The 25034-nt window shown below is 38.1% G+C and overlaps 1 protein-coding gene across 9 annotated transcripts in view; it reads right to left on the minus strand.

The window, feature by feature from the left end:
- The window catches only part of Fat3 (FAT atypical cadherin 3), a 622271-nt gene that overhangs the window by 487300 nt on the left and 109937 nt on the right, over positions 1-25034 (minus strand). For all 9 annotated transcript variants that reach the window (XM_048795699.1, XM_048795700.1, XM_015489994.2 and 6 more), the window contains one exon: positions 199-3507. In XM_048795699.1, the coding sequence (XP_048651656.1) occupies positions 199-3490 (3292 nt within the window). In that variant the 5' untranslated portion in view covers positions 3491-3507. The remainder of the gene's footprint in view (positions 1-198; positions 3508-25034) is intronic.

A 25034-nucleotide genomic window follows, 5' to 3' on the forward strand; every position in this document is an offset into this window, starting at 1 on the left:
CTTCTATTGGGAATCATGGCTATTACAGTATAAATAGATCTTATAAACTAATAAGTTCTAAGAAGAAAAATTACTTTGCATTATATTGTCCCAAATGCAAACTCGTTTATCATTATATTGGAGTGTCTAAATACACCTCTTCCAATGTTGATTTTAAAGAGGTGAAAAATCATTTCTGGCACAAAATATTAAACTTACCACTTTCATCATCGATATTGAACCTTCCAAGACCACTGCCATCCCTGATAGAGTACTGGATCTCTCCGTCCCTTCCAGAGTCTTCATCCTGGGCAGTCACCTGAAGCACACTTGTTCCAATGCGTGAGTTTTCTTTTACAGATCCAACAACAGCAAAGTCTGGGAAATAGGGTGTGTGTAGGTTTTCGTTGACATCCACCACTTCCACTTCAACAAAGGAAACAGATGACAGAGAAACAGGTCTCCCTTTGTCTTTGGCCCGAACAGTGAGGTTATAGAACTGCTGTTTTTCATAGTCAAGCTCTTTGCTCAAGCGAATGGCACCACTTGCTTTATCTATTTCAAATCTCCCATTATAGTCATTGACCAAAGAGTAACGCACCTGACCCCCCAATCCAAGATCTGGATCATGGGTCTCCAGCCAAGCTATGACAGTGCCAACAGGGAGATCTTCAAGAACCTTCACACTATAGCTACTTGGAATGAAAGCTGGGGAGCAGTCATTGACATCATCCAAGAAAACCTTAAGAGTGACCACTGAATACAGCTGCTGACCACTTTCTGCCCTGTCTCTGGCTTCAATTTTCAAAGAATAGTTTGCTTTGGATTCCCTGTCCAATTGGTCAGCTACATAAATGATGCCAGTTGAGCTATTGATGGCAAACTGGTGTGTATCTGTCAAGACTGAGTAAGTCACTTCACCATTAGAACCCAAGTCTTTGTCTCTGGCTTCCACTTGAATAATCTCCGTACCAATACTTGAGCTTTCAAGAATGTTAACTGAGTAACTGTCTTGAAGAAAAATTGGGCTGTTATCATTAGCATCCTCCACATTGATGGTCAGCAACCTCCATGATGATTTCTGTGGATTACCTAAGTCATAGATAGTGATATTAAGGAGATAGAGGTCAGTGTGCTCTCGATCCATAGGCATAAGCACTTTAAGTTGCCCAGTCTCCATGTCAATATTAAAGCAGCTATCTGTATTTCCATCAGATATTGTAAATAGCACCTTTCCATTGAAGCCAGAGTCAGCATCATAGGCTTTAATCTTCAGGATGTTAGCACCAACCGGCAGATCCTCCTTCACAGCCACATCAGAAGGAAAAGACTTGTCAAAATGTGGTCCTTGTCTATTAATTGAATAAAAGTCAAGAAATCCATCTTCCAGATTCAATTTCCCATTTGCTTTTGCTTTAATGAGTAGTTTTTCTGCCAGTTTCTGAGCCACACGAGTTTCTCTGCAGCTGAAGCTCTTTGAAGACACTTTCCCATGGAGAACTGAAATGTTAATAGCCATGGGGTCTGCAAAATTCTCTCCATCAGTTGCTGTAATTCTGAGGGCAAAATTACCATTTTTAATGCCAGAATTCATCAGTGACTTTTTAAGCTGTAAAACACCAGAGTCTGGGTTTAAATAAAAGAAGCCAAGTTCATTTCCAGAAATGATTTTGTACTTTACAAGTTCAAGTTCATCAATATCGATTGCTGAGACAGCGGTGATGTGACCACCAACTGGAAAGTCATATGAAATAACTCCCTGGCAAGCCACTTTTTCAAAGAGAGGGTTGTTGTCATTGACATTCCCTATTCGTATGGTCACATTTACCTCACTTTCATGGCGGTATGGAGAACCCCAGTCAGAGGCTCTAACGATGAATCTATAAGTTTCGGGAGATGATTCAAAATCCAATTCTTCAGTTGTGCTAATAACACCTGTAAACTGGTTAATGGCAAATGGTAACATATTCAGGCTGGCAATACTATAGGTGATGTACCCATTTTCTCCTTTATCCTTATCAGAAGCTGAAACAGTAAGAATGCTTGTTCCCACGGGAACACTTTCATTCACAAAAGTATCATACAGTGGATGCTGAAATTCTGGGGTGTGGTCATTTGCATCTTCGATGCTGATGGTAACTTGTGCTTTTAAATCTCCTTCCTTGTTTGTCACCTCCAACTTATAAACCTCCTTCTTAATAGTATTCAGTGTCTGTGCTGTGACAATCAGACCTGACCGAGGATTAATTTTGAAGTACTCTGCATCCTCATTTGGAGATAACTTATATTCCACATCTAAAGGTTCAGGATTTAATTTTACTATAGCAACCACAACACCAGGAGGAGAAAACTCACTTATGCTCACGTCGTACACCTCTTTTTCGAATCTAACTGGGATAGTGTCTCTTCTAGGATTGGTAATGTGAACTGTCTTTAGTGCTGAAAACTTCTGAGGTGACCCTTTGTCTTTTGCTTGAAGGGTGAGATTGTAGCCATAGGCAAAGCTTTCCCAGTCAACTTGCTTCCTCTCCTGAATCTTGTACTCATTCATCCACTTTCCTTCCTTAGCCAGGAAGAACTGATCTAAAGGATCCCCAGCCACAATGGAAACAGATTCAATCTCTCCATTGGCCCCCTCATCTTGGTCATCGACTGTCACCACTGCATACGTCGGCTCTTTGTCTAATGAATAGGGAACATGAGTGACAATGTGGATTGTTGGGGCGTGTTCATTTATACGTTCAATGTGAACATAAAGCTTGGCAGTACTGCTCACTCCATTGTTACCGTAGAGTTTCATTCCCCGGTCCACAGCCAAAATCTCCAGATCGTACCTATTCTTTTCGTCATAGTTTAGCCGTCCACTTAAAGAGATAACACCACTCGTGGGGTGAACTGAAAAGAGATCAACTTTGTTTTTGAAGTAGTAGTAGAATTCTCCATTGGAACCAATATCTGCATCTGTTGCTGTCACCTGGGCGACACTAGTCCTCAGAGGTGTGCTTTCTGCTATTGTAACAGAGTAGGTTGTAGGTGAAAACAGGGGCCTCAGATCATTCATATCTAAAACCTGGATATTTACTTTGGTCCATGCTTCCAAATCCTCTCCTCTGACAGAACCTTTTACAATCAATAAATAATTGTCCTGAATTTCCCTATTCAGTATGGCAGAATTGCCACCTTTAGTTCTTATTCTGAGGAAACAGAAATCTGCAATGATGACTTCCTCTGCTTTGAAAAAGCCTTCCTCGTCTCCGGACACTATTCTGTATTTGATATCCCAGGACAGATCTATTAAGGTGATGCCCATTCTACTCTGGCTGCTGACATAGGTCCTTGCGGCGGAGTTCTCATACACTGTCGCATTATAAATGGAATGAGTGAAGTGGAAGCCCAGCGGCCCGGTCCCTGGCAGCCCTTGGGATACAGTGGCCAAAAGCTTGAGAAGCAGGAGGACGAGGCAAGAAGAAGGAGGTCGTGTACCCACACAGAATCCCATAATTATATCCATCACATCATACTTCCATCCTGGAGTGGGGGGGAGCAGAAAGAGAAAAAAAAAAAAGATAAATTCTCCTGAAAGAGAGTGAGAGAAAGAAGAAGAAATACCTGTTGTTAAACAGTGTATTAGAAAACTTCATAATAAAATCTTTTTATTCAAATATCCATTTAAGAAAAACAGGAACTCACCCACCACTACTAGATATATGGAATTCAAAAACACGGGGATTTAACCACATCTTGTTTGAATATTTTTAAGGAGACACTTTGAGATTGCTGAGGGCATAATTCATTGGTAAAAGATTTCTTATATTCTGAAAGTCAATTTGAAATATGTATTGGAGGCCTTAAGCACATTTATCTCTGAGAATTGCCATCTACATAATTATCCTAGGAGAATATTTATATATATGTTCATTACAGCACAGTTTAAAATAACTAAAAAGATACTAAAGGACTATCAACTGATAGTCAAACAACTTATGGTAACTTCATAAAGCAAAATACTTCCTAGTCATTAAAAATAATATTACAAAGATGTATATTTTCAGGTACAGTAAAAGATAATGCAAAATAAAAAGGTACTCAAATAGTATGTATGGAATGAGCCTATTATTTTTAACGTGTATATATTCAGTTGCATCTTTATATTTTAAAAGGCTTAACTATTGCATGATTTGGAGGCATATTTTCATTCTCTAATTTTTTTCAATTAATATTGTTTATCAGAGGTTATACAATTACTTACATATAATTATAGTGTTTTAATGAAACATTTCAAAGTATTACTAATACAATCAACATTTATATACAATCCAACACCATGAGAAGGAACAAGCCACCATGTAATAAAGCAGAGAGAATGAATGATCCCAAGGAACTGCATATCCTAAGTAATATCCCTCTGTGGACTCACTACTGAGAACAAAGGAGGTAACAATTTCTTGCAAGAAAAATTTACTGAGTACAAGAGCTATGTTCAATTATTTTCATCAGTGACTACTAAATTTTGATAGTCCATAGTTCTATGACCAATTAGATTAAAAGATAAAAACAATTTTCTGTCCTAACCAGTAAAATCTATCAAATTTCTAACATGGGACTTGGATGGGAAGGGGAGGAATGCTTGAGTCTATGAGTATGATAGCTCATATTTTTGAAGTTTCCAAATATGATTTCTTACACCAACTCATACTCTTCAGCCACATCCCTGACAGTTCCCTTCTCATCCTCTTCTATAGGGGTGTATAGATGGAGTACATGAGAAGTGAATCCTTCTGCAGACATATGATAATGCAAGCACTGTGCCATTTCCCACTTGGTTATATTTAATCTTCACAAGAATCCTGAACAACAGGTACTATTTAACTCAACCTCACACAAGAAAACTGAGGATCAGAGAAGTTGCCCTATTTGATTGGGTCATTGGCCCAAGAAATATCCCTGTGGTACTAAGTGGCAAAGCAGAATATCAGAACTTGAGCCTTTTTCACTCTAAAAGTGATGCTTTTCCTCCCCACACCACCATTCTCTCTAAATTATTAATATGCGAGAATGAAGATTAAGACTCCTAGAAATGGAGATGACATAATTAAATTCTATCGAACCAGTCAATAAATATCATTGATGGCAAAACATATAATTCATCTAGTATTTCTATTTAGTTATCTACTTTCTGGTTTTATATTAGTTCTAATTACTGACTTCAAGCTAAAATTATCCCCTCCAGAAGTTTAACATATTAAACATCACAAATTATTTTTGTAGTTTTGAAAACATTTTTAAATCCAAGACTGGCATGGCAAATAATATTTTAGCCTTGTTGTGAATGAGAATGTCAAATCTCCTTTTCCTAGTAGCAGAGTCTATATTAGAGCTCAGGTCATTCCTTATCCCCACCCTAAGGTTTTCCTGTTTCTTTCTAGCTCTATCTTATGAGATACTCTCATTTATAAAGAAAATCTCGGAGCATATGCTTGGTTTCAACTGGGGATGAAATATGTTTTGCTGCTGTCATCTGCTGAAACATCTAGAAAACATTGAGTAGCAGGTAGAAAAAGGAAGAAAATCTTGCAAACATGAAAAGACATAATACTTTATTTAAAAAAAAAAAGTCAGCTTCATGTGCAGCTCCTCTGTCTTTCCTCAGGAAATGTCTCATGTCATAACTATGAGAAACAGAAACAGCTCAAGAAACCAGGACAGAGACCAAGATAGATGGCTAGCAATGCTGCCCCAAAGGTTCCTAGAGTGACACCACTGGGATGCTGGTCATTTCAGAGGAAACTTTGTTTAAAAAGAATACTTTGGGGTTTTTTGGATGAGGTAAGTTAGAATGCACCACCTGGGAGAATGGAGCACCCCACAGGGCCCTTGCCAATGGAGGTGCCTATTTTGTACAGTATGCTTGTCTGACGTATGAGAGTGATAGACCCCTTTTAACCCATCATAGGTAGGACTAGCAGAATGTTGAATGATATTCCATATACCTTTTTTCCATCATCTGAAAATATTCCAAAGCTGTGGAGGTATTTTTAGTTCACTGGAATGACAGCGCAGTGAGACAGGCTCTTGCGGGGGGATACAAAGGCCAGGTTACACTCTCTCCAAGTAAAACACTGGGAGTACCCCCAGTGCTCCAGGGAAATAACAAATTCAGTTTCTGCCTCATTTCCCACTCATCATTTTAAGCTGTGGAGACTACCTTGGAGAGCAGTTTTGCTGATATTTTGCCCCAGGAGTCCAGACTCCATAGCAACCAGAGAGGGAAACCTACCCAACCATAAATTTTGTTCAGCTGAACTTTTCTGACTTCACTCACCACCCCACCCTGAACCCCATGCTGAAGGAAACCCCACGAGAAGAATGGCATTTGAGAATCATTCCATTCCTGCATCCAGTACAGCACCTGCTAGAGGAGAGACAAACAATGGAACATTGCAGCACAGATGAACCAGGGACCCAGTGGCCTTTAACATACACAGTTTCCAAATCCTCCCAAATAAGCACATCTTACCTCAGGAAACAGAATCTGGAAATTATACAGGTTAAAAAGAGCCTTAAAGATCATTTTGTCTAATCTCCTGGGTTTTCAGGTGAGGAAACAGAGGCCCATTAAGTATGAAAGGTCTCAGTTCTCCCAAGGTGCAGAGCTAACACCAAGCTGTAAAGTGCATCAATTGTATTGGTGTCCACAGAACCACGTGACAATTTCAGAGCCCTGTTTCACTGTCAGTTTGGAGTGATTTTCACGTTCTGACACTTTATTACTCCCCCTGGTGCTACTTGCTCCTTTAAGTATTTAACTGTTTATGAATAATCATTTAATGTTCCTATGGGTGTAGTTACCTTTACAGACCTTTTTTTGAATCCTTCAGAGCAAAGAATGTTGTCACAATATGAAAACAAAAATCTCATTTTACTATACAAAAATTGATACTTCTGCATACTGTTTCTTTCTTTCAGCAAGATACACAGTTGACATTTTTTCTTATCCATAATGACTGGTCATACAGGCAAGTTGAAAATATTTCAAAACATGATTAAGTACATGAATAGGATAGTGCACTAAAATTTAGTTTAACTCCAAAATAACTGAGAGCAAGACTGAATTCATCAGATTCAGTTGTTAAAAACAAAACAAAAAAATATCATATAGTATTTGTATCTTTATTTTTGCATAAGAAAAAAAGGCCTATCTGGCACAGATTATTGTAGCTTGCCCCTTTTCCATTGATATGGGAAATATACAAGTGCTAGAAGTTAGGACTTCATTATAATTTTTTTATACGTTTGTTTTATTTATTATGTTTTGTGGTGCTGAGGATTGAACCCCGTGCCTTGCGCGTGCTAGGCGAGTACTGGACCACTGAGCCACAACCCCATTTGATGCCTTTTTTTTTTTCCTACCAGTAATTGAACGCAGGGGCTCTTAACCACTAAGCCACATCCCACATCCAAGCCCTTTTTATTTTGTGGCAGGGTTTCTCTAAGTTGTTTGGAGTTACTTGCAAAGTTACTGATGCTGGCTTTGAACTTGCAATCCTCCTGCCTTAGCCTTCCAAGTTGCTGAGATTAAAGTGTGCACCACAACACGCAGCTGGTGTATTTTTTTTTTTAGCTTTCCAAGATAACTGTTCAGATTTTTTTCCCACATCGAAGCCAAGCTGCTTGTGAAGCCGATATGATACTTACGGTGTTTGAGATGCTCTGCACATTGATTTATGCTGCTGCTTCTAGATTATTTTAAAGAAAGCACTTAGTTCCCAGCCTCAGAACCTATTTTCTACAACTTAGTAACATAATCAATAATTTTTATACAATCTCCAAAGAGATCATCGAGCCATTAATCTTTGAGACATTTATTTTTCAGAGGCAGCCCTTGTGTGCTTCCCCATTCTGCCCTTCTCTGTTAGGATGGATCTTGGTGTGGGACTCAGAAGGGCACACAGATTTTTCCTTCCAGGAGATAAATAAATACCAAAGACTTCAGGGGCAGGGAACAGCAGTGTCATGATTTAGATATGAGGTGTCCTCCTACAGCTCATATGTTAGACAATGCAAACATTTTCAGAGGTGAAATGATTAGGGTATGAGAGCCTTAACCTAATCAATGAAGTTAATCCACTAAGTTGTTTGGAGTTACTTGAGGGGTAAGCTTCAGGCAGGTTGTGTGTGGCTGGAGGAGGTGGGTCACTGGGGGGCATACCTTTGGGGTTTATATTTTGTCCCTGGTGAGTGGATCTCTTCTGCTTCTTAACTGCCATGTCCTGTGCCACACCCTTCCACCATAGTCTTCTGTTTCACCTTGGACCCAGAGCAATGGAGTTGGCTGTCTGTGGAATAAAACCTTTAAAACCACGACCCCCAAATTATATTTCCTCCTATGTTGTTCTTGTCAGGTGTTTTTGACATAGAGGTAGAAAGGCTGACTAAAACAAGCAGTCACTGAAGCCAAGTGTCTGGGACATCCTTGACTCTGCAGGTGTCTGGGCTTGCATTAGTAACCTTGTGAAGCTGTTTTCTGCTACCATTAAACTGGCCTCCTTAAATAGCTGAGACTTCTGAAGAGTAAAACATCTGAAAAAATTATTCCATTTCCACTCCATATTTCCTATCTTATATATTATCAAAAGGTTTTCTATGGAGAGAAAGAGGTTACTGAGGAAATAGGTTATGACAAATTGCAAAACAAAAGAACAAAGTCAGCATATGGAATCTCACCTTCCAGGTGTCCCTCCCTAATGAAAACGACTTGTGTTCATACTGCAAATGGAAGAGTAGTGTCTGCTCAGGTGTGTGCTGTGGGACCCTCACAGGCACGAAGGCAGTGCATTGTTCTAGAACACACTCTGCTGTTTACTACCTGCACAACTTGGAAACTTAATTTCTTCTACAAAATCAAAACAACAGTGCCTACCAGACCAGAGTGGAGTAAATAAATTTTAAGCACTTAAAAAACACTTTCTGGCACATATTAGGGATATAATTGTTAGCGGATATTGTCATTAAGGAAGATTTATACAAAAGGAAACTCACAACCACTTCACAATTTCTTTCCCTATAGGAAAAGCCACATCAAAGATTAAAGAACAGATGTCATTTCTTTGTTAAAACAAAGGAAGGTTACTATATTTGTCCCAAAGGTCAGACAAACTTGAGTTGAATCCCAGTTTTGCCATGTTTGGCTGAGTGATCCAGGTCAAATACCTAAAGTTTCTTAAGTCTCAATTTTTCTATCTGTAAAATTCCCACTGTCCTGTTGAAGACTTTGCATAGTGTCTAGCACATAGTAAATGTTCTATAAATATTAACTGACATTATCATTAACTGAGTGTTCAGAAGCAGAGACACAGAACAGAAAATTAGTGACACCTAGGTTAAGGATAAATAATCTGGGGGCCCTGTCCCTGATACAAAATGTCCCTTCCACAGATGCCAGGCTCATGCCAGGGTTTGCAGTCAGTGTCACAAAGGAGTCCTGTGTATGGTGACATGGATGCCAGGCTATTGCCACAGTCTATAATTTGTTCCCACTCCTGCAAGAACACTTTTAAACTTAGGAAACTACAGCAGCTTTAGGGACCTACTCTTCAGACCTGATATTTAATTCCTGGGGAGTTTGAACAAGATTTCTCTTTGTGATGAGTCCCAGAACAGCCAGATGCTGCTAAGCCTATATTCTGGAGCAACCCATTCTGATACTGCTCAAATTACCATCCTCATGGTACTACTTTATGTTCTGGGTCCTTGCTCCTGAAATCAGTTATAGACTGTCTGTATGACACACTTGGGAATAAAGTCGTACTCTCTGGCTCATGCTAATGATTGCCTACAACGAAGAAAAAGTGTGTGTGTGTGTGTGTGTGTGTGTGTGTGAATGTTTTAACAAAAACCATTGTAGTTGGACAGCACATACAATAATATGCTAGGTATTCAGATCACAAATAATCCATGCCATGCCATTATTCAGATTATATAATGAAATGTTTAGCTAAGCCACATAAAGTCACTGAGTTTTATAGCCAAGTGGGGTCATAAAGCTATCCAGCCCAACACCTTAGTTTTACCACTGAGGAAATAGATTGAGAGAATAAAGTGATAGGAACAAAGTCACACACAATGTGCCAGTGGAACAGCTAAAAATGAAACTCAGATATTCACTGTGAATTTCATTGTTATTACTCTTCCTTCTTTCATGAATCCAGGTCTGTAAACATCCGCTTCTACAAGTTTTAATCATCTTCTAAACTTTACTCTATGAAGCTATCTCAAAGATTCCCAGCTAAAAGTAGGCTCCACTTCTTTAACTGTGACTCAAACTACACAGGGCATCACAAACTTCCTAGGCCAGGTTAAATTTGGATTACTAGGCCACCCCAGAGTTTCTGAGTCTATTAGTCTCGGGTGGGGTCTGAGAATTTATAGTTCTAATAGGTTCCTAGGAGACACTGATCCTGGGACTGCATTTTGAAAATTCTGCTACACACATTGTATTGTACCTCTGTGAATGGCTCTGTGGCACTTCCTTCCTTATGTTTAAGTTGCTAAGTGTGCTCTTAAGTCATCTATTGGACTGCCAGGTTCCTGAAGGAAAGTTCTAGGTCTTATTCCTCCGTCTTTTTCTAGTGTCTAAAGAAGTGCCCTAAAAAGCCAAAATCCAATTAATTTTTAGTGAAAATGGGCTAGTCAACACACACCAAAATCTATCTATAGCATGCTCCAGAGAGAAGACAAAAATGAGGATCCAAGAAACTAGGAACATAATCATAAAACATGAAGATCTTAGGGAAATAAATAGTCCCTCCTTTCCCAAACTCTGTTCCACAACACGAATTGTATGAGATATGAACAGCTATGCAACAAAACAAACAAACAAAAAGCCCTTTAGAAAATACTGATTTAACAAAGGTAAAGAGATTTCTTAACTTTCCTTAACTTAGAACTTCCTGGAGCCTTTAATATGCTCCAAAATAAATCTTCCCCATCTCCCATCCATAGTCAATTCTAATAATTTGCCCTGAACTGTTATCTGCATATGAAGCCACAGTGTCCATTTATTGTTTATCATCTATTTTCACTATTATAAATTAGGCTCCATGGTCTGTCTTCAGGATTTAGTAAATACAGACACCTATCACTGAAAGATGGCGTGCATTCTGAGAAATGCAATCATGAGGTGGGTTGCATGAGATGCATGAGGCTGCTGCCAGTGTAACAGGGCACCCACCTTTACAGAAAACTTAACTTTTAAAAGAAGGAGTTCACTCTAAATACTATAAAGATAGCATGGTAAATACATAAACTGGTCACTCTGTCATTTACTATCATTATCAAGTATGACATGCTGTACAGAACCACACATGCTATATTTATCCCACTGGCAGCACAGGAGGTTTGTTTACACCAGTGTCACCACAAATGTGACACATTACAACATATACTATAATTATATGAGGATACAATGTCACTAAACAACAGAAAGTTTTCAGCTCCTGTTTTCCAAACAGTTGCCTGAAAAGTTTTGGAGGCGGGGTGGAAACCCCAGGATTCTTGAGTCTAGTTCATCACTTTTCCTCTACATTACACCATAGTGTATGAACTCTCATTGAAACCGAGCTAAGCATTACTCCTAAAGAAATTGCTCCAACTTGGGTTAGATGAGCACATGCATACATTTCAACCGAAGAATGAAAGGGCTGCTCCATCCCTGGTTATGCTATTTTCTTTTCCATTTAAAAAGCAGCAAATAGAGAATTTGCAGTTCTGTGAGCTACAAAAAATGACATAAGGGGAATAATCTTGTTGAATAATCCATATTTTTTTAAAAAAATCATCATCTACTTTTACTTTGTCAAAGGCCAAAAGCACTTTGCCAAATCAAAACCACCCAGAGATATAAAATCAAAAGCCAATTTTCATATTTCATCTTTCTCTGGAAATTTTGCCTGTCTACTCTGTGCTCCACATTGAAGCAGGGCTTTACAAGCAAGCCGGGTATTTGATTTACAGGGATATATCACCTTCTGTCATTCTGCACAATGAAAAAAAAAAATTCCCAAACCAAGTCCCCAGTTGATCTGCCAACCAGTCAAGCAGACCATTAGCCAAACCCAACCTTTTTTATTATAATAATACTGTAAATTCTAACTTTTTCCAGTGGTGCAAATCTTTCTGTTGTCCAAAAGTGGTCTCTCCGGAGAAAAGTCAGTCAGCATGAAGCAAGCATAATTCAGATTGATTCTGAGAAAAATGGAAGATTCAGCCACACAGTGGCAGTGTTATGAATACCCTCCTTTATTTTCTCCCCAGGTGCTGGAAATATTTCCATACAACACTGGTTAATGTCAAGTATCATTTCATCAGTAAATGCTTCAAATTCAGGGGTAATTCAACCAGGGGCTATCAGAAGGAAAGATTAGCATGTTGTTCAAGCCTTTTAAAAAATCACTTCTCCCTCTGGAGAAAGAAATTCATCATGGTGTAAGAGAGAAGAAAAAATGTATGGAGAGGATATAATTTGTTCCTATGCTTGGCTGTCTGTGAAAATGTTCCAGAAAAAAAAATGCATGATTTCAGATTTTCTCTGGTGGGCCTTGCTGACAGAAACCAAAGGGTAAGTACATTAGTATTCTTTTATGCTCCAGTTAAGAAAAACAAAACAAAACAAATATATCCTTTTGTAGTCATAGTATTTAAACTGGAATAAGCACCTAAAAAGGGAAGAGGGCCCAAATCATTTCCAATGCAACAAATGTCTTTAAATATTAATTCCACTAGTAACGAATCACAAGGTAGTTGAGAGAAAAGATGCTCTCAGAGCCCTCTGCTTTCTATATTCTGATATGATGGATATTTATTGCTCTGTCAAGTCCATGCCATCTGCCATATTTCCAAAAGTTAGCATCTCTACAGCCATCCCAATTGCCATCACCCTTTAAAAGTGAGTCTTCTTCAAGAAAACAAGTATCTGAGTCTTTAAATCCAGAGTCATGGAAAGAAAATATGGAGGGGCTCTATGCACAGGCCCCTTTCCTGCTGAGGAACTGAGGTCTTGCAGGGCCAGTGAAAGCCAGTGCGTGATGGCAGGGCTGGGACATGCACAGAACTGTGACATAAGTCAAGTAAAAGGCCATCACGTGCCCATTTCCAACAGAACTGAAACCCCAGAGGAGCGTGATATAAATGAGAAAACATCCTGAACCTTCGGCAGACTTCTTCAGGAAAAAAAAATTAATTTTCAATCTTCTTATGATTGCACGTAGAACCAGATTTTACCCTGGACAAAGCAAACCGCAAGCTCGGATGGGCTTTTTTAGAAGTGTCTATTTGGTGAAACATAACCTCAGAATATAAGGCAGCAACACTGAGTTCTCATGTGGTAGGTAACCAATGTATAATTGCTAAATAAATTTAAGGAGACAAGAGATACTCAACTGTCTATAATAGGACACTACCATATTATATGTAGCCTTACGAAGGTCAGGAAATGGGAGGATGGGGTGAATATAATTATATAAGAAATTAAGAAATAATTTCAGGAAATTGCTGAGACTACCTCAGACAGCAATCTGCATGAACTTAAAAAGAAGAGTTTTTTAAAAAAAACATTTAGATAAACACAGTGTATATCGAGAGAAATTATAACGCCAGAGGAGGCAAAGAAAATTATTTGGAAATAGGCTGGAATAAATGTTCCAGGATTTAAAACAGCTCTCATATGGGTCAAGAAATGGCATCTAGAAGTTTGCTGACAATCCAGAAATCTTGTCAGTCTTGTCTGTTCACATTGCCATCACTACAAGCATCTTAGCAAATAAGGCAAAATGCAAATTTGGTTGCTTCCAGCTTTCCCATACTCCCCATTAAAATTATTTATTATTGGCTTATACATTTATGCCAATGATGCCTAGATTAGTACTCAGTGCTAATGAGACTAGGGTCGCTGGTTCAATTCCCAGGTGGAAACTACCCACAATATTCCCAAGATCAGGTCAACATGGACAACTCTCAATTACTCTCCATCTCAACTATAAAAGCCCAAGGCTGCAAAACCATGACTCTATTGGATCTTATTATATGTCTACTTAAGAAAGGGAGCATATTTCCTTAGAGGGGTGGGATATTTGTAGACATTTTTATAGACACATGACTAAAGAGTTTTTCAAGAATTTCTAGCTAATTGTTTCCAGAATACACAACTTTAGCATTATATCCTTAAGCAGCCATAAGTAAACTAGGTGTAAGAACTCTCAGAGCTTCAGAATTGGCCTGAACAGAATGCTGTCCATAAAGGCTCTGCCACAGAGTGTGAGGCCAAGGACAGGTCCTCTTCTGGAAGAATAATGAAGAGAACAAGAACAAGGCAGGCTATGGAACTCACCAAAAGATATGATGAACTACTTCCTGGTCTCCGTTAATTCTGCTGTACATCATAATTCTGGACAAATCCAGCCCCATGAGTGATGTGGACAATGGAAGGACTTCTTGGGATATACTGTATCCTTCAAATAAAGTTCCATGAACAAGGAAAATCTACTTGTTTTTCCAATCCCCTCCTTGGGACCTTGATGTTACTTTTAAAATTGAAAGGCATAATTAAAAGATCAATCAAATGTAACAGTTTTCTAAAAGAAAATGAATGTAGAACTCAGTGAGTTCAAATCCAGGGCCTTGGAGAGGGAGCAGATCAGACCTCATGGCCTATGAGACTGAGAGTACCAGTACAGGACCAGACATGAGCACTCTGTGCAGGAAAGAACAGCACCCTCACCTGCCGCACAGCATTCCTGCTACAGCAAATCAGCCACATAGTTAAAACCTCAGAATATCCTAGCCCTGTTGAAACACTTTCCCAGACTTTCAGGACAAAAAAGGCCAAGACTGTCAACAAGGCTGAGAAGGTTCTGCCAAATTTGGCCCTATTTTATTTTTACTTTATTTTTTAATTATTTATGTATTTATGTATTATTATTATTAATATTATTATTATTATTATTATTTTGCATCATCTCAGACTGCTCTCTGTGCTCTGGATGCATAAGCCTTCTTTCTGTTCCTGGCAAAGCACCTCTTCCTCAGGTGCTTTGCACACGTTTCCCCAAGTTCAACTCTTTTTTTCTTTCCCCAACTCCCTATCACAAAAACACAAGCAGGGTGTCTTCTAGCATGCCCAAGACTAGTTGTGTCATCAGAGCACCCAGTACATTTCCTTTGCAATACTTACTGACATTCTAAGCACATTTTAGTAAAACTATTTGATGATTATCAGCTGTTCCAACTTGACTGTAAAATATATAAAGAAGGGGACTATCTCTTATGGATATTGCTATTGCCCCTACCAAATATTTTTGGATATAGAAGCTGCTCAGTGATTATTTATTGCCAATGAATCATAAATATCTTATGAAATTCTAAGAAAATATAGGATAAATTCGTAGTTTTCAACTGGAAGCAATTTTGAACTCCCAGAAGGCACGTGGCAATGTCTACAGACATTTTTGTTACCACAATCAGGAGACTGGTATCTAGGGGACATAGGTCAGAAATGATGCTAAACATTCTACATAGAACAACCCCAAAGCAAAGAATTAACTGTCCTAAATGTCTATAATGTGGAAGTTAGGGAATGTGGTGAAATTATATTGAGAAGGATAGAAACCAGAATATAGAAAAAAATTACCAAAAGAATAGTGTTATGGCAGAGACACTGCACAGAGCCCTCTGCTGCCATTGAAATATTCCCAGGATAATGTCCCAGGTGAGGTTATCTCTGGGAATCTAGTGGGAAGAACTGGACATCCTTATGCTAGTGCCCGGATGATTTTCGTCCCCACAATAGGATCCTGGCAGGGTTCTGAGCTCTCTGGCCAGAACAGAAAATGAAGGGACCTTCTCCTCTCAGTGGTAGAACAATTTGGCCTGATTTCTCCAGGAAGCATTCACATGTGGCAAGGCCATCAGTCACCCTGACAGCTAGAATCCCTGTTTGCTCCCAAGGACTAATGTTCTCCAGTCTTCGACCAACCTGACTTGAATCTCACTCTTTACAGAAGCATTACTCTGCCAACAAAATCAAGACCCTGGAAGATTGATCTTTCCAGGTCAACACAGGGCCATGTCTCCAGAGGTTTACATAATTTTCTCTGCATGCCTACTAAGATGACATACTCCCCAGCATTCAGGCGGCCACACTTTTCCATGACTTTGGGGGAAATCATTTTATTCTGCAGCATGGTTTATAAGGCAGTTTACAAGGCAGACTATTAAGCCCTGCCCTGGATGGAGAAACAGAGCACAACTCCCACAATTCTACCCCATGCTACAATAATCTACATAGACTTCAAATACCCCTTACACTCCACAGCTTCCGGAAAGTGAACGAGACCATTGCTCAGACAAGCCTTAAACCAAGCAGATTCATTCCACATATTTAAGTAGATGGTTTTCTTCTAGTCCACCCCTGAGTATATGTAGTTAAAAACGAAGCATACACTTTGCCACTAATTATGTATTACAAATAAATAGTTTACATAAGCATATGTAAACGGTGAAAGGGGGAAGTGGCAATTTTGAGCATCCACAGCAGATGTTTGGGGACAGCTGTACAGGAAAGCTGACAAGAATTTAGATGAAATTTATTTTAAAGTCCCACAAGAGTGAGAAAAGGTTTGTTTAACCTTTACCAAACTATTCTACCCAAGGGGTTCAGATCTGAATTTTCATTTAGAATAGATTTCTATTGTGTTTAACAGACCTTTCCCATTTCCTCTTTCTTTTAACTAAAGAAAGAAGCCCTAGAGATTTGACCACTATGAGCAAATGTCACTCAGTCACTACAAATATAAGCTTGCTTGTCAATCTCTCATGTGTTATTAGCAGATTCTATGAGACAAAAGTAAATAATATTAATAATAAACTTAGCAACAGAAAAATTTATACACCAAACACTTCAATTTTAAAAGACTCCACTAAGCTCCACAACTATTTTCCAGGAATTGCCATTTTCTACATCAAAACAACACGTTAGTTCTGAGGTTCATTTGGGTAACAAAATCACCTTTCTATTACTTATACATTTTCTGGAAGATAAAACAAATGACATAGAGATATAGTTAGTGAAAAATTACTTAGACCAAATATGCCTAACCATATGTTTTGGCATCAACTAGGCTTTTGCCTCACAAATATTCTGCAAGAACAAATACCTGGCATCTGAGAAGCATTTGTTAAATTGGGAAATAACATCTGACACAGAAAGAGGGCTCACCATGTTGCTATGTCCTATGCATCACTGCTATGTCATCTAAGCTAACTTGAAAGTGTGCATTTCTAGTTAGGGAGGTTGGGAGAAGGCACTTCAGGGGTATTATCAAGCAGCACCCTGCCCTTGGAAGTGAAATGATGGCACTCAAAGCTGTGTGCACATCACAACCAGGCTAGTGGATGGTAGCTCTAGATGAAAGCCCAAGGCCTGGACCAAAAATGAATGGTTATAACACTACTGGGTTTCAATGTGATTTTTTAGAAGTTGAAAGAACATGATTATTTACATATTGCCATAGAAACTCAGATGAAAGCCATGTCATCTATGAGTTTACTTCTCCTAAAGAGCAATCTTGGATTTGCTATTTCACTCAGAAACCACCAAGAAATATTATATAGTAATTTAGATTATTTGGTTTTGCAATCAGATAATTACTCATTATTTGTTTTGTAAAACATTTAAGATCTGTTCTCACTTAACAGATTATTGATCTCTTCATTAATAAACCCGAAATAGACAAATTAATTATTCATATAATTTTGTCTTTCAGGTTCATATAAAAGGTATATAGAATATATAACCTTATGATACAACATTTATTCATCTGTTGCTTTTGAAACTTTGGGTTTTGTTGTGTCTCTTGGGGGGAAATTTAAAAATGATCTCTTGTTATACTTCTTCTTCTTTCTCCATTGATTCAATTTTAATTTCATTTACAAATTACAACATGATCACAATCTATGTTACACATTGTGTGCTTTTGACCCTGAGTTAATACCACCTCAAACCTTTAATTTACAGTTGCTTTAGACAATAAGAATATACTTTACACTTCTAAACCATACACTTATAAGTAGAATATGGTCAATAATGTATGATGCTTTTTATACCCCTAAGTATTTATATATTTATTTATATAATGGAGGGAGTAGTTATGGTAGAATACATAATTTCAAATTACCCTATTCAAATCCAAAGAAGTATATAATAATTCTAATACATCATGTTATGTCCATCATCTGATTGACTGTAAAATTTTCCTGCCTATCAAAAAAGCCATAATTGATGAATTAACCTAAAGGAAAAATCAAAGACTGAAAATTTCAGTGTGAACTCATTTGAGAGCTTTGCAATACATTCGATGGCTAAGACAAGAGGGAAAGACTTTTGGGGAAATTTCCCGCCTTTTTTTAATGAAAAAAACAATTTAGGTTCCCTTTGCAGGCGAATAGAAGCTGGATCCAACACCTAACATGGGAGCATGTGGGCTAAGGACACTTCCAAAGGTGCTCAAATAGAACAGGTGACAGAGATGGTTCCATGTGTAAGGCTGCTGCACAACCACCAGACATGGGCTGGTGAGCACTCTCCTTTCTAATATATGCAGGGTTCATCAAGATCCTGGCAGCACAAGGCCCTTCCGGGTAAGGATTTCCACAGGTCTAATCAATGATGAACACACAGGGCAGTCCCTCCAACTTGACATTTCCTCACATAAGCTTAATTTAATTGTGGCCAATTCTTATCTGAGTCAGCTCTTCACTGACAGAAGAGAGGAGTTCTGAACAGGTTTCACAAATGCTGGCCTGGGGCTGTTTCAAAGTCTTCCCATAATTGAGGCAGATATCTTTCTTCCTTAAGGTGGTGTTTCCACCTTCTACCAGGGAAAGAATTATAAAATACATATAAATGGCATTATTTGCACATAGGACTAGTCTTCCTAATTCATGGCAGAATCTCTCCTTTATCAGTGGAATCCTCTGGAATCCCTCTATAAATGACTGAAATTAACAAGTAATGAAAATAATTCAGAAGCAATACATTACACTTTTATGTGGAAGGTATAAAATGGATCCTGATAAAAGTAGATCTTGACAAAAGTCATAATACATAATCTTATTAAAATTTTAATTATATTCAAATTACTCCTAATTTCAAATATCTACCAAATATAATGCTGTTACCTCCTCTATATTATTACTTTCATCACTTCATGATGTCACTCTAAATGAGAAGAAATGGAAATATGTGGATACAGGAATCCTGGTCAATTATCTTGCTTAGCAATTGCATTTTCACTCAAATCTCTCACTATTTATAATTTACTCAACTTAGGACAATGAAAAATGTTTCTCCCCCCTTTAGCTTTTATTTATCTTTCTATTTTGGTCAAGGGATCAGAGAAGGATCATGCTTAAAGAAACGCTTTGTAGAAGTGTTAATGATTTGTAGCTCAAGTATGTGGGAGAACATGTGCCCTTCAAAAGTATTTTGCAACTGCTTAATGGAGGAAAAAAATCACTTTTAATTTAAGATATTTACGAAGCAGAAGTAGAAAGTACGATATATTGTACATGAGGAAATTATGAAAGTGAGTCAAATAAACTTCTTTTCTTTTTAAATCACCCAGTCTGTAGTATACTGTTACGCTTCTTTGATACTGCAAGACTAGACTTCTTGAGAACTCTGAGTTCCAGGACATGGAGCTTTAAACTGACAGCCAGCTAAGGGGGTAAAGGGATTCTGAGAAGACCCATTCAGTATGTAGAGGAGAGGTGCAGGCGCCCTGCAGTGCCAGCCAAACGCTGACCACTTACTGTTCCTCCTTCCTGCTCAAAGACCAACGCTAGCTATCGCTGTTGCGGATCCTTGACTCTTGTTTCTAGAATTTCAGTGATTCCAGGTAAGTCAGTTATGATTAATAGAGAATCAACACTGCTTGTATGGATTGAGAATCTAAACATTCAAGAATCACTACTATAATAAATGTTTGTAACTTTACAAAGGGCGTCAATATGGTCAATATCTATGCCCCCACAAACTCATGTGTCGAACGGCCACCATTGTGGCAGTGTTGGGAGGTGGGGTCCAATGGGAGGTGTTTAAATCATGAGGGACCCACCCTCAAAAATGAATTAATGCCATTCTCTGGGGATTTGGTTAGTACTAGTGGGAGTGGGTTCGTTTTCCAGAGTGGGTGTTATAGAACAAGTCCTTCTTCATGCCCTGTCTCTTTTGCTGGCTTACTCTCTCACTCTTGCCTATTCACCTTCCACCATGTTATGACACAGTGTGCCAGATGTTGGTGCCAGGCTCTTGAATCTCCCGTTCTATAGCATTGTGAGCCAAATGAATTTCTTTTCTTTATAAATCACCCAGTCTGTAGTATACTATGTATAGAAACATAAAATGAACTAATACAGGTGCAGATCAAACCAGTAGTGCTGAAGCCCAAATGCTGTGGACACAAATAAGTAAACATCTGAATGACCTTCAGGTACCTATTTGACCTTTTCAGGCCTCCCGAGTCATATGGGGAGGACTAATAATGTAAGTATCTGGTTTTCCATCCTGCCGATTTTAAGTTCAGTTTCCAGTTAATACTATAAAAAAATATGATGCTTAGGTTTCTGGCATGACTTAGGAACTATCAATCATCTAACATTCTTATTTCTTTTATGCTGAAATAATTTAAACTTTACTATTATTAAGTATACTGTTCTATAATTCAATTTATTTCAACTAACATTTGTGGAACACCTAACAGAAACCAACCTCAAGCAGCTTAAGGGAAGAAAATGCTAAAAGAACATGGCAAATGCCATAGAATAAGGACACAAAGGTCTAAGAGAACACAGAGGGGAAGACTAATTGCTGTGTGGGAGCAGGGAAACAGAGACCCAGCATGGAGGACAAAGCATCAAATAATATTCTGCTGAGTGCTGAGCATTACAATCGTATGTGTCTGACCTATATTATTATATTTTATTCTCACAGCAAACTAAACCATTATCTGTTTTGCACATGATGAGACTGAGGTTTGGAGGTTTTATTGTCCTTGCCCACATATGCATACCTAGTAGTTACATTTCCAACATAGGCGTACCTGACTTCAATGCCTAGACTGCTCACCATGGCAGCACACTGTTCTCTGAGGTGGATCACAGAGGACAGAAAGGTTTCTAATGATTGATTGGGATCTTTTCAGCCCCAACTCCAGAAGGAGCAAAGGAAATAAACACATGTGGGAAAGTACAAGGCCTGTCTTGTACTTGAGAAAGGGTCAGACTCAGTTTAGCCAACCTGGAGGAAAAACAGGGACAGAATGGGCAGAGTTCAAACCTTAAATACCAAACTTAAGGCCCAAGAGCTTTATCCTAGAAGCAACTGTGGAATCACTAATTTGTCAGTTTTCCTTTTATTGATCAGAGAAGCATCATGATAGAAAAGCTGATTGAGTTTTTGTAGCTAGCATGTGTGGGATATAATCTAGGGGTAGGTAGGTAAGAGGTAGGGAGATCTGATAAGGAATTCTAAGATAAAGAGGGCTATCTTAAGAAAACAGTGTGACCTTTAGTCAAGTTAATTCATCCCAGATCTCATAGTTTGTATATGTATTATTATTTAATACATTATTTTTCCACTTATAAATTCCCTTTATTTTATGACCAAAGTATCTTTAATCAGTAAATTTTTAAAATAATTGAATCTCAAGAACATAAAATGGAAAACTCCATTTTTTTCAAAAACCAAGTTCAAATTCAGTTTTTCATTCACTTTAGATTCCACTATGTTAGGAAATTCACAGAACCAAAGAAAAGAAATTGGTGTTTAGTCTTGAAGTGCCTTGGTCCCTGATAAAAGAAAAAGGAGTTAGACTGTGGTTTTATAGCCACTTTAGTTAGAAAGGAGGTCAGCTGTTTCTGAAGCCCCCATGACAGACACTTTAATAAGGAGGGGTTTACTGCTAAAATAACACTCTGCACCTGCCCTGGGGGGCTATGTCCAGTGCTGTTTTACCATTATCTGCAGTTCATGTGCCTCTGCCACAAGCCTTTATTTTGTTAAACAAACTATAATATGTGACCTGCCTGAAGAGAAAATATTTATTCAGATCAGAGAAGGACTTTTAATATCTGAGAGAGGTTTTGATGGAACTCTCATTCAGAACAAAAACAGAAAGAAAGAAAACACACCTATGTGCACTGCATTTCATTATCCACTCAACCACAGCTCATGTTTAACTGGACAACAGGAGCACTAAATAATGTTAAGTTACTCTTGATCCACCACACTGTAGAGATGGGCTAAATAAATTATCCCAAACAACATTCCCAATCACATAGTTTTCGATATGATAAATATTTCATTACAGGTTTGAATTTCTTAACATTTACACAATTGTGTATAGCATTCAATAACAATTCAATATCAATATCTGAAAGCTATAAGTATATTCATACATGTTTTTACACACACACACACACACACACACACACACATTGTACTCCCATCAGTCTCCCTAATAAGAAATCTCTTCCTTTACACCATTACCATAATTTGCAAACTAAAGTCAATGGAAACTCATTAAAATACTTCACATTATTCAATATTTGCTATATTTATCCAATATTTAAAGCCTTTCTTTCCAAAGTGCTAATATTCTCAATAATAAAACAATTACACATTTTGGAGGCATAATAGCAACATTCGAATGAATATTTACTCAAATAAATAACAATGAAGCAATAAAAGACTTAATTTATTTGCATATTTTTGTCCATTCTACAATGCCATGCCAAAAGGGTTTGTAATAAATCCAAACCATGCAGTTAAGCGGGATAGAAGAAATTGGATTGGGAGCACGAAGACATGAGTTGTACTCCTGTTTGTCTAGTGACCCTGGGCAAAACACTTAAAGTCTGACCTTGCTCCTCACCTATCTCACAGAGCTCTTATGAAATCATGTATCTCAAAGTACCCTGAAGTTTAATGCATAAACTGTCTCTCGTTGGTTGTTCTGCTAAGGAAGCCAAGGGCAAGGAAAAAGAAATGTCTTGCTCAAAGTCAGAAGGCAGACCATAACAGAGTCAAGAGCTCTGCTAGCTTTCCTACTAGGCAGACACAGAATTGCTAGGACATCAATGAAGCAGGGAGAGGGAGAGGGAGAGGGCAGCTTTCCTGAATTTATGCCAAATATTTCAATCATAATACTAGAAATCCACTACTTTCAACATACATGGGAGTCTTGCGACACTTCAAAAATTAGCAATTTATTTTGACTTTCATCTTTCCATGTTTAGGACATTTGAACGTCCTAAATGATCTCTAGGAAAACAATTCAGGTTTCTTGTTTCTTCAGTTCTCTTTCCACTACAACTTCAACTACTTTGTGGCATGTTTTCTTCTTATGCTAAGATTTGCAACCTTCAGTTTAGAACATTAAATGTACAAAGCCTTTTTAATGTTTTGCTAATTTCTAGTGACTAAGAAAAGTACATACTGACAGGGCTTTTGTTTATAAAGCACAGATCAGAAATTTCTATTTATCATCCCGTGTGCAAGTTTCAATTTTTTTTTTTTTTTTTTTTTTACATTTATTACTGCAGAAACTGTCAAGTTTTCTAACTCACTGATAGGTAAAATCCCCAAAGCCTTGGAAAACGCTAGCAAGCCAAGGCTGGAGAGGGATTTTGTTGTTGTTGCTTTTTTGTTTTATCTTTATTTTGTTTTGTTTTGTTTGGCATTCAACAGCAGCCTCTTTTGCAACCTGTTCAGAACCCCTTGTATAAAGCTCCCAGGCTATCACAAAAGAACTTGGTGCTTGTGCAACCATTATGCTCTGTTTACTGTCTCAGACACAGAACAAAGAAAGATAGGTGCCCAGCAACAGAAGCGCAGCAGGAAGAATTTAAGTTGGGCCCCAACTTTCAGAAGCAGAGGTTTAAAACACGTTAGTCCATAGAGGCAGTTTCCCCCCAGCAGCTCTGTGAATCCTTTGGGCTCTGCTGGCCTGAGGAAGGTTCTAATTGTCAAAATTCTGTTAGGTAAAAACAACTCTTACAGATGCCTGAGTGAAAAAGGAGAAATACTAATGATAAACTGCTATGAATATACTCATAAATAGAAATACTCATAAACTGCCTGCTAAGGTCTGTTTCCCATCAAGTTCTCCAAAGTCCAGTTTTTGGAAAAGTGAGCTTTGAAGTAAATGAAAGTCACACATCTTTGTGGCAGGTAGGTGACAATGTAGACAAAGGCAGCGGCAGGGTGCTCAAGTGCCTTTCTCTACACACCATTTCATCTCCCCAAAAGGAGAGGTAATTTTGGCATTTTTATTTGAGCTGATTCTGATCAATATGGAAGTACTATAAGACTCTAACAGGATATTAGTACCCTGACTGTCCACATTGCAGGTAAATTTGGAGCAGAGTTCTGTTATCTCTGATCACCAAACAACCTCTATTATTGTCTTCTATGTGCCCAGCACTCAGTTAGCTAGACACAGGGAAATGAACAACAGTAGTCAATGTGATCAGGGCCCTGAAAAGCTTAATTTACCACACCCTCCATTATCGAGTAGAAAATACAATTCAAATTTTCCTTCTAATGTTATGTTTTTTAAAATTGTATTTGTAATCCTAAATGCTTCAGGGTGCAATGAGGCAAGGTAAATATTTTATTGTCATCTGAAGGAATCTGACCTATATCAGAAAGAACCCCTTCAAAAAGATTCATAACCATTTATAGCACTGATATATTTGATAGTCTCCACCATCTGCACAGTTTTCCAAAATTTTCAAATGCATTCACTAGCTTTTTCTTCTTAGAAACTCTATGAATTAAGCAATCCAGTGGCCCCTGCTTATCTGTAGTTTCAGTTACTGAAGAATAATATGGTCCAAACATATTAAATGGAAAATTCCAGAAAAAGACCATATTCACATCACTTTTATTACATTTTATTTTTATACTTTTAATTTTATTGTTAGTTATTGTTTTTAATCTC

Source organism: Marmota marmota, unplaced genomic scaffold, assembly GCF_001458135.2.
Source record: "Marmota marmota marmota unplaced genomic scaffold, marMar, whole genome shotgun sequence".
NCBI classification, from domain to species: Eukaryota; Metazoa; Chordata; class Mammalia; order Rodentia; family Sciuridae; genus Marmota; species Marmota marmota.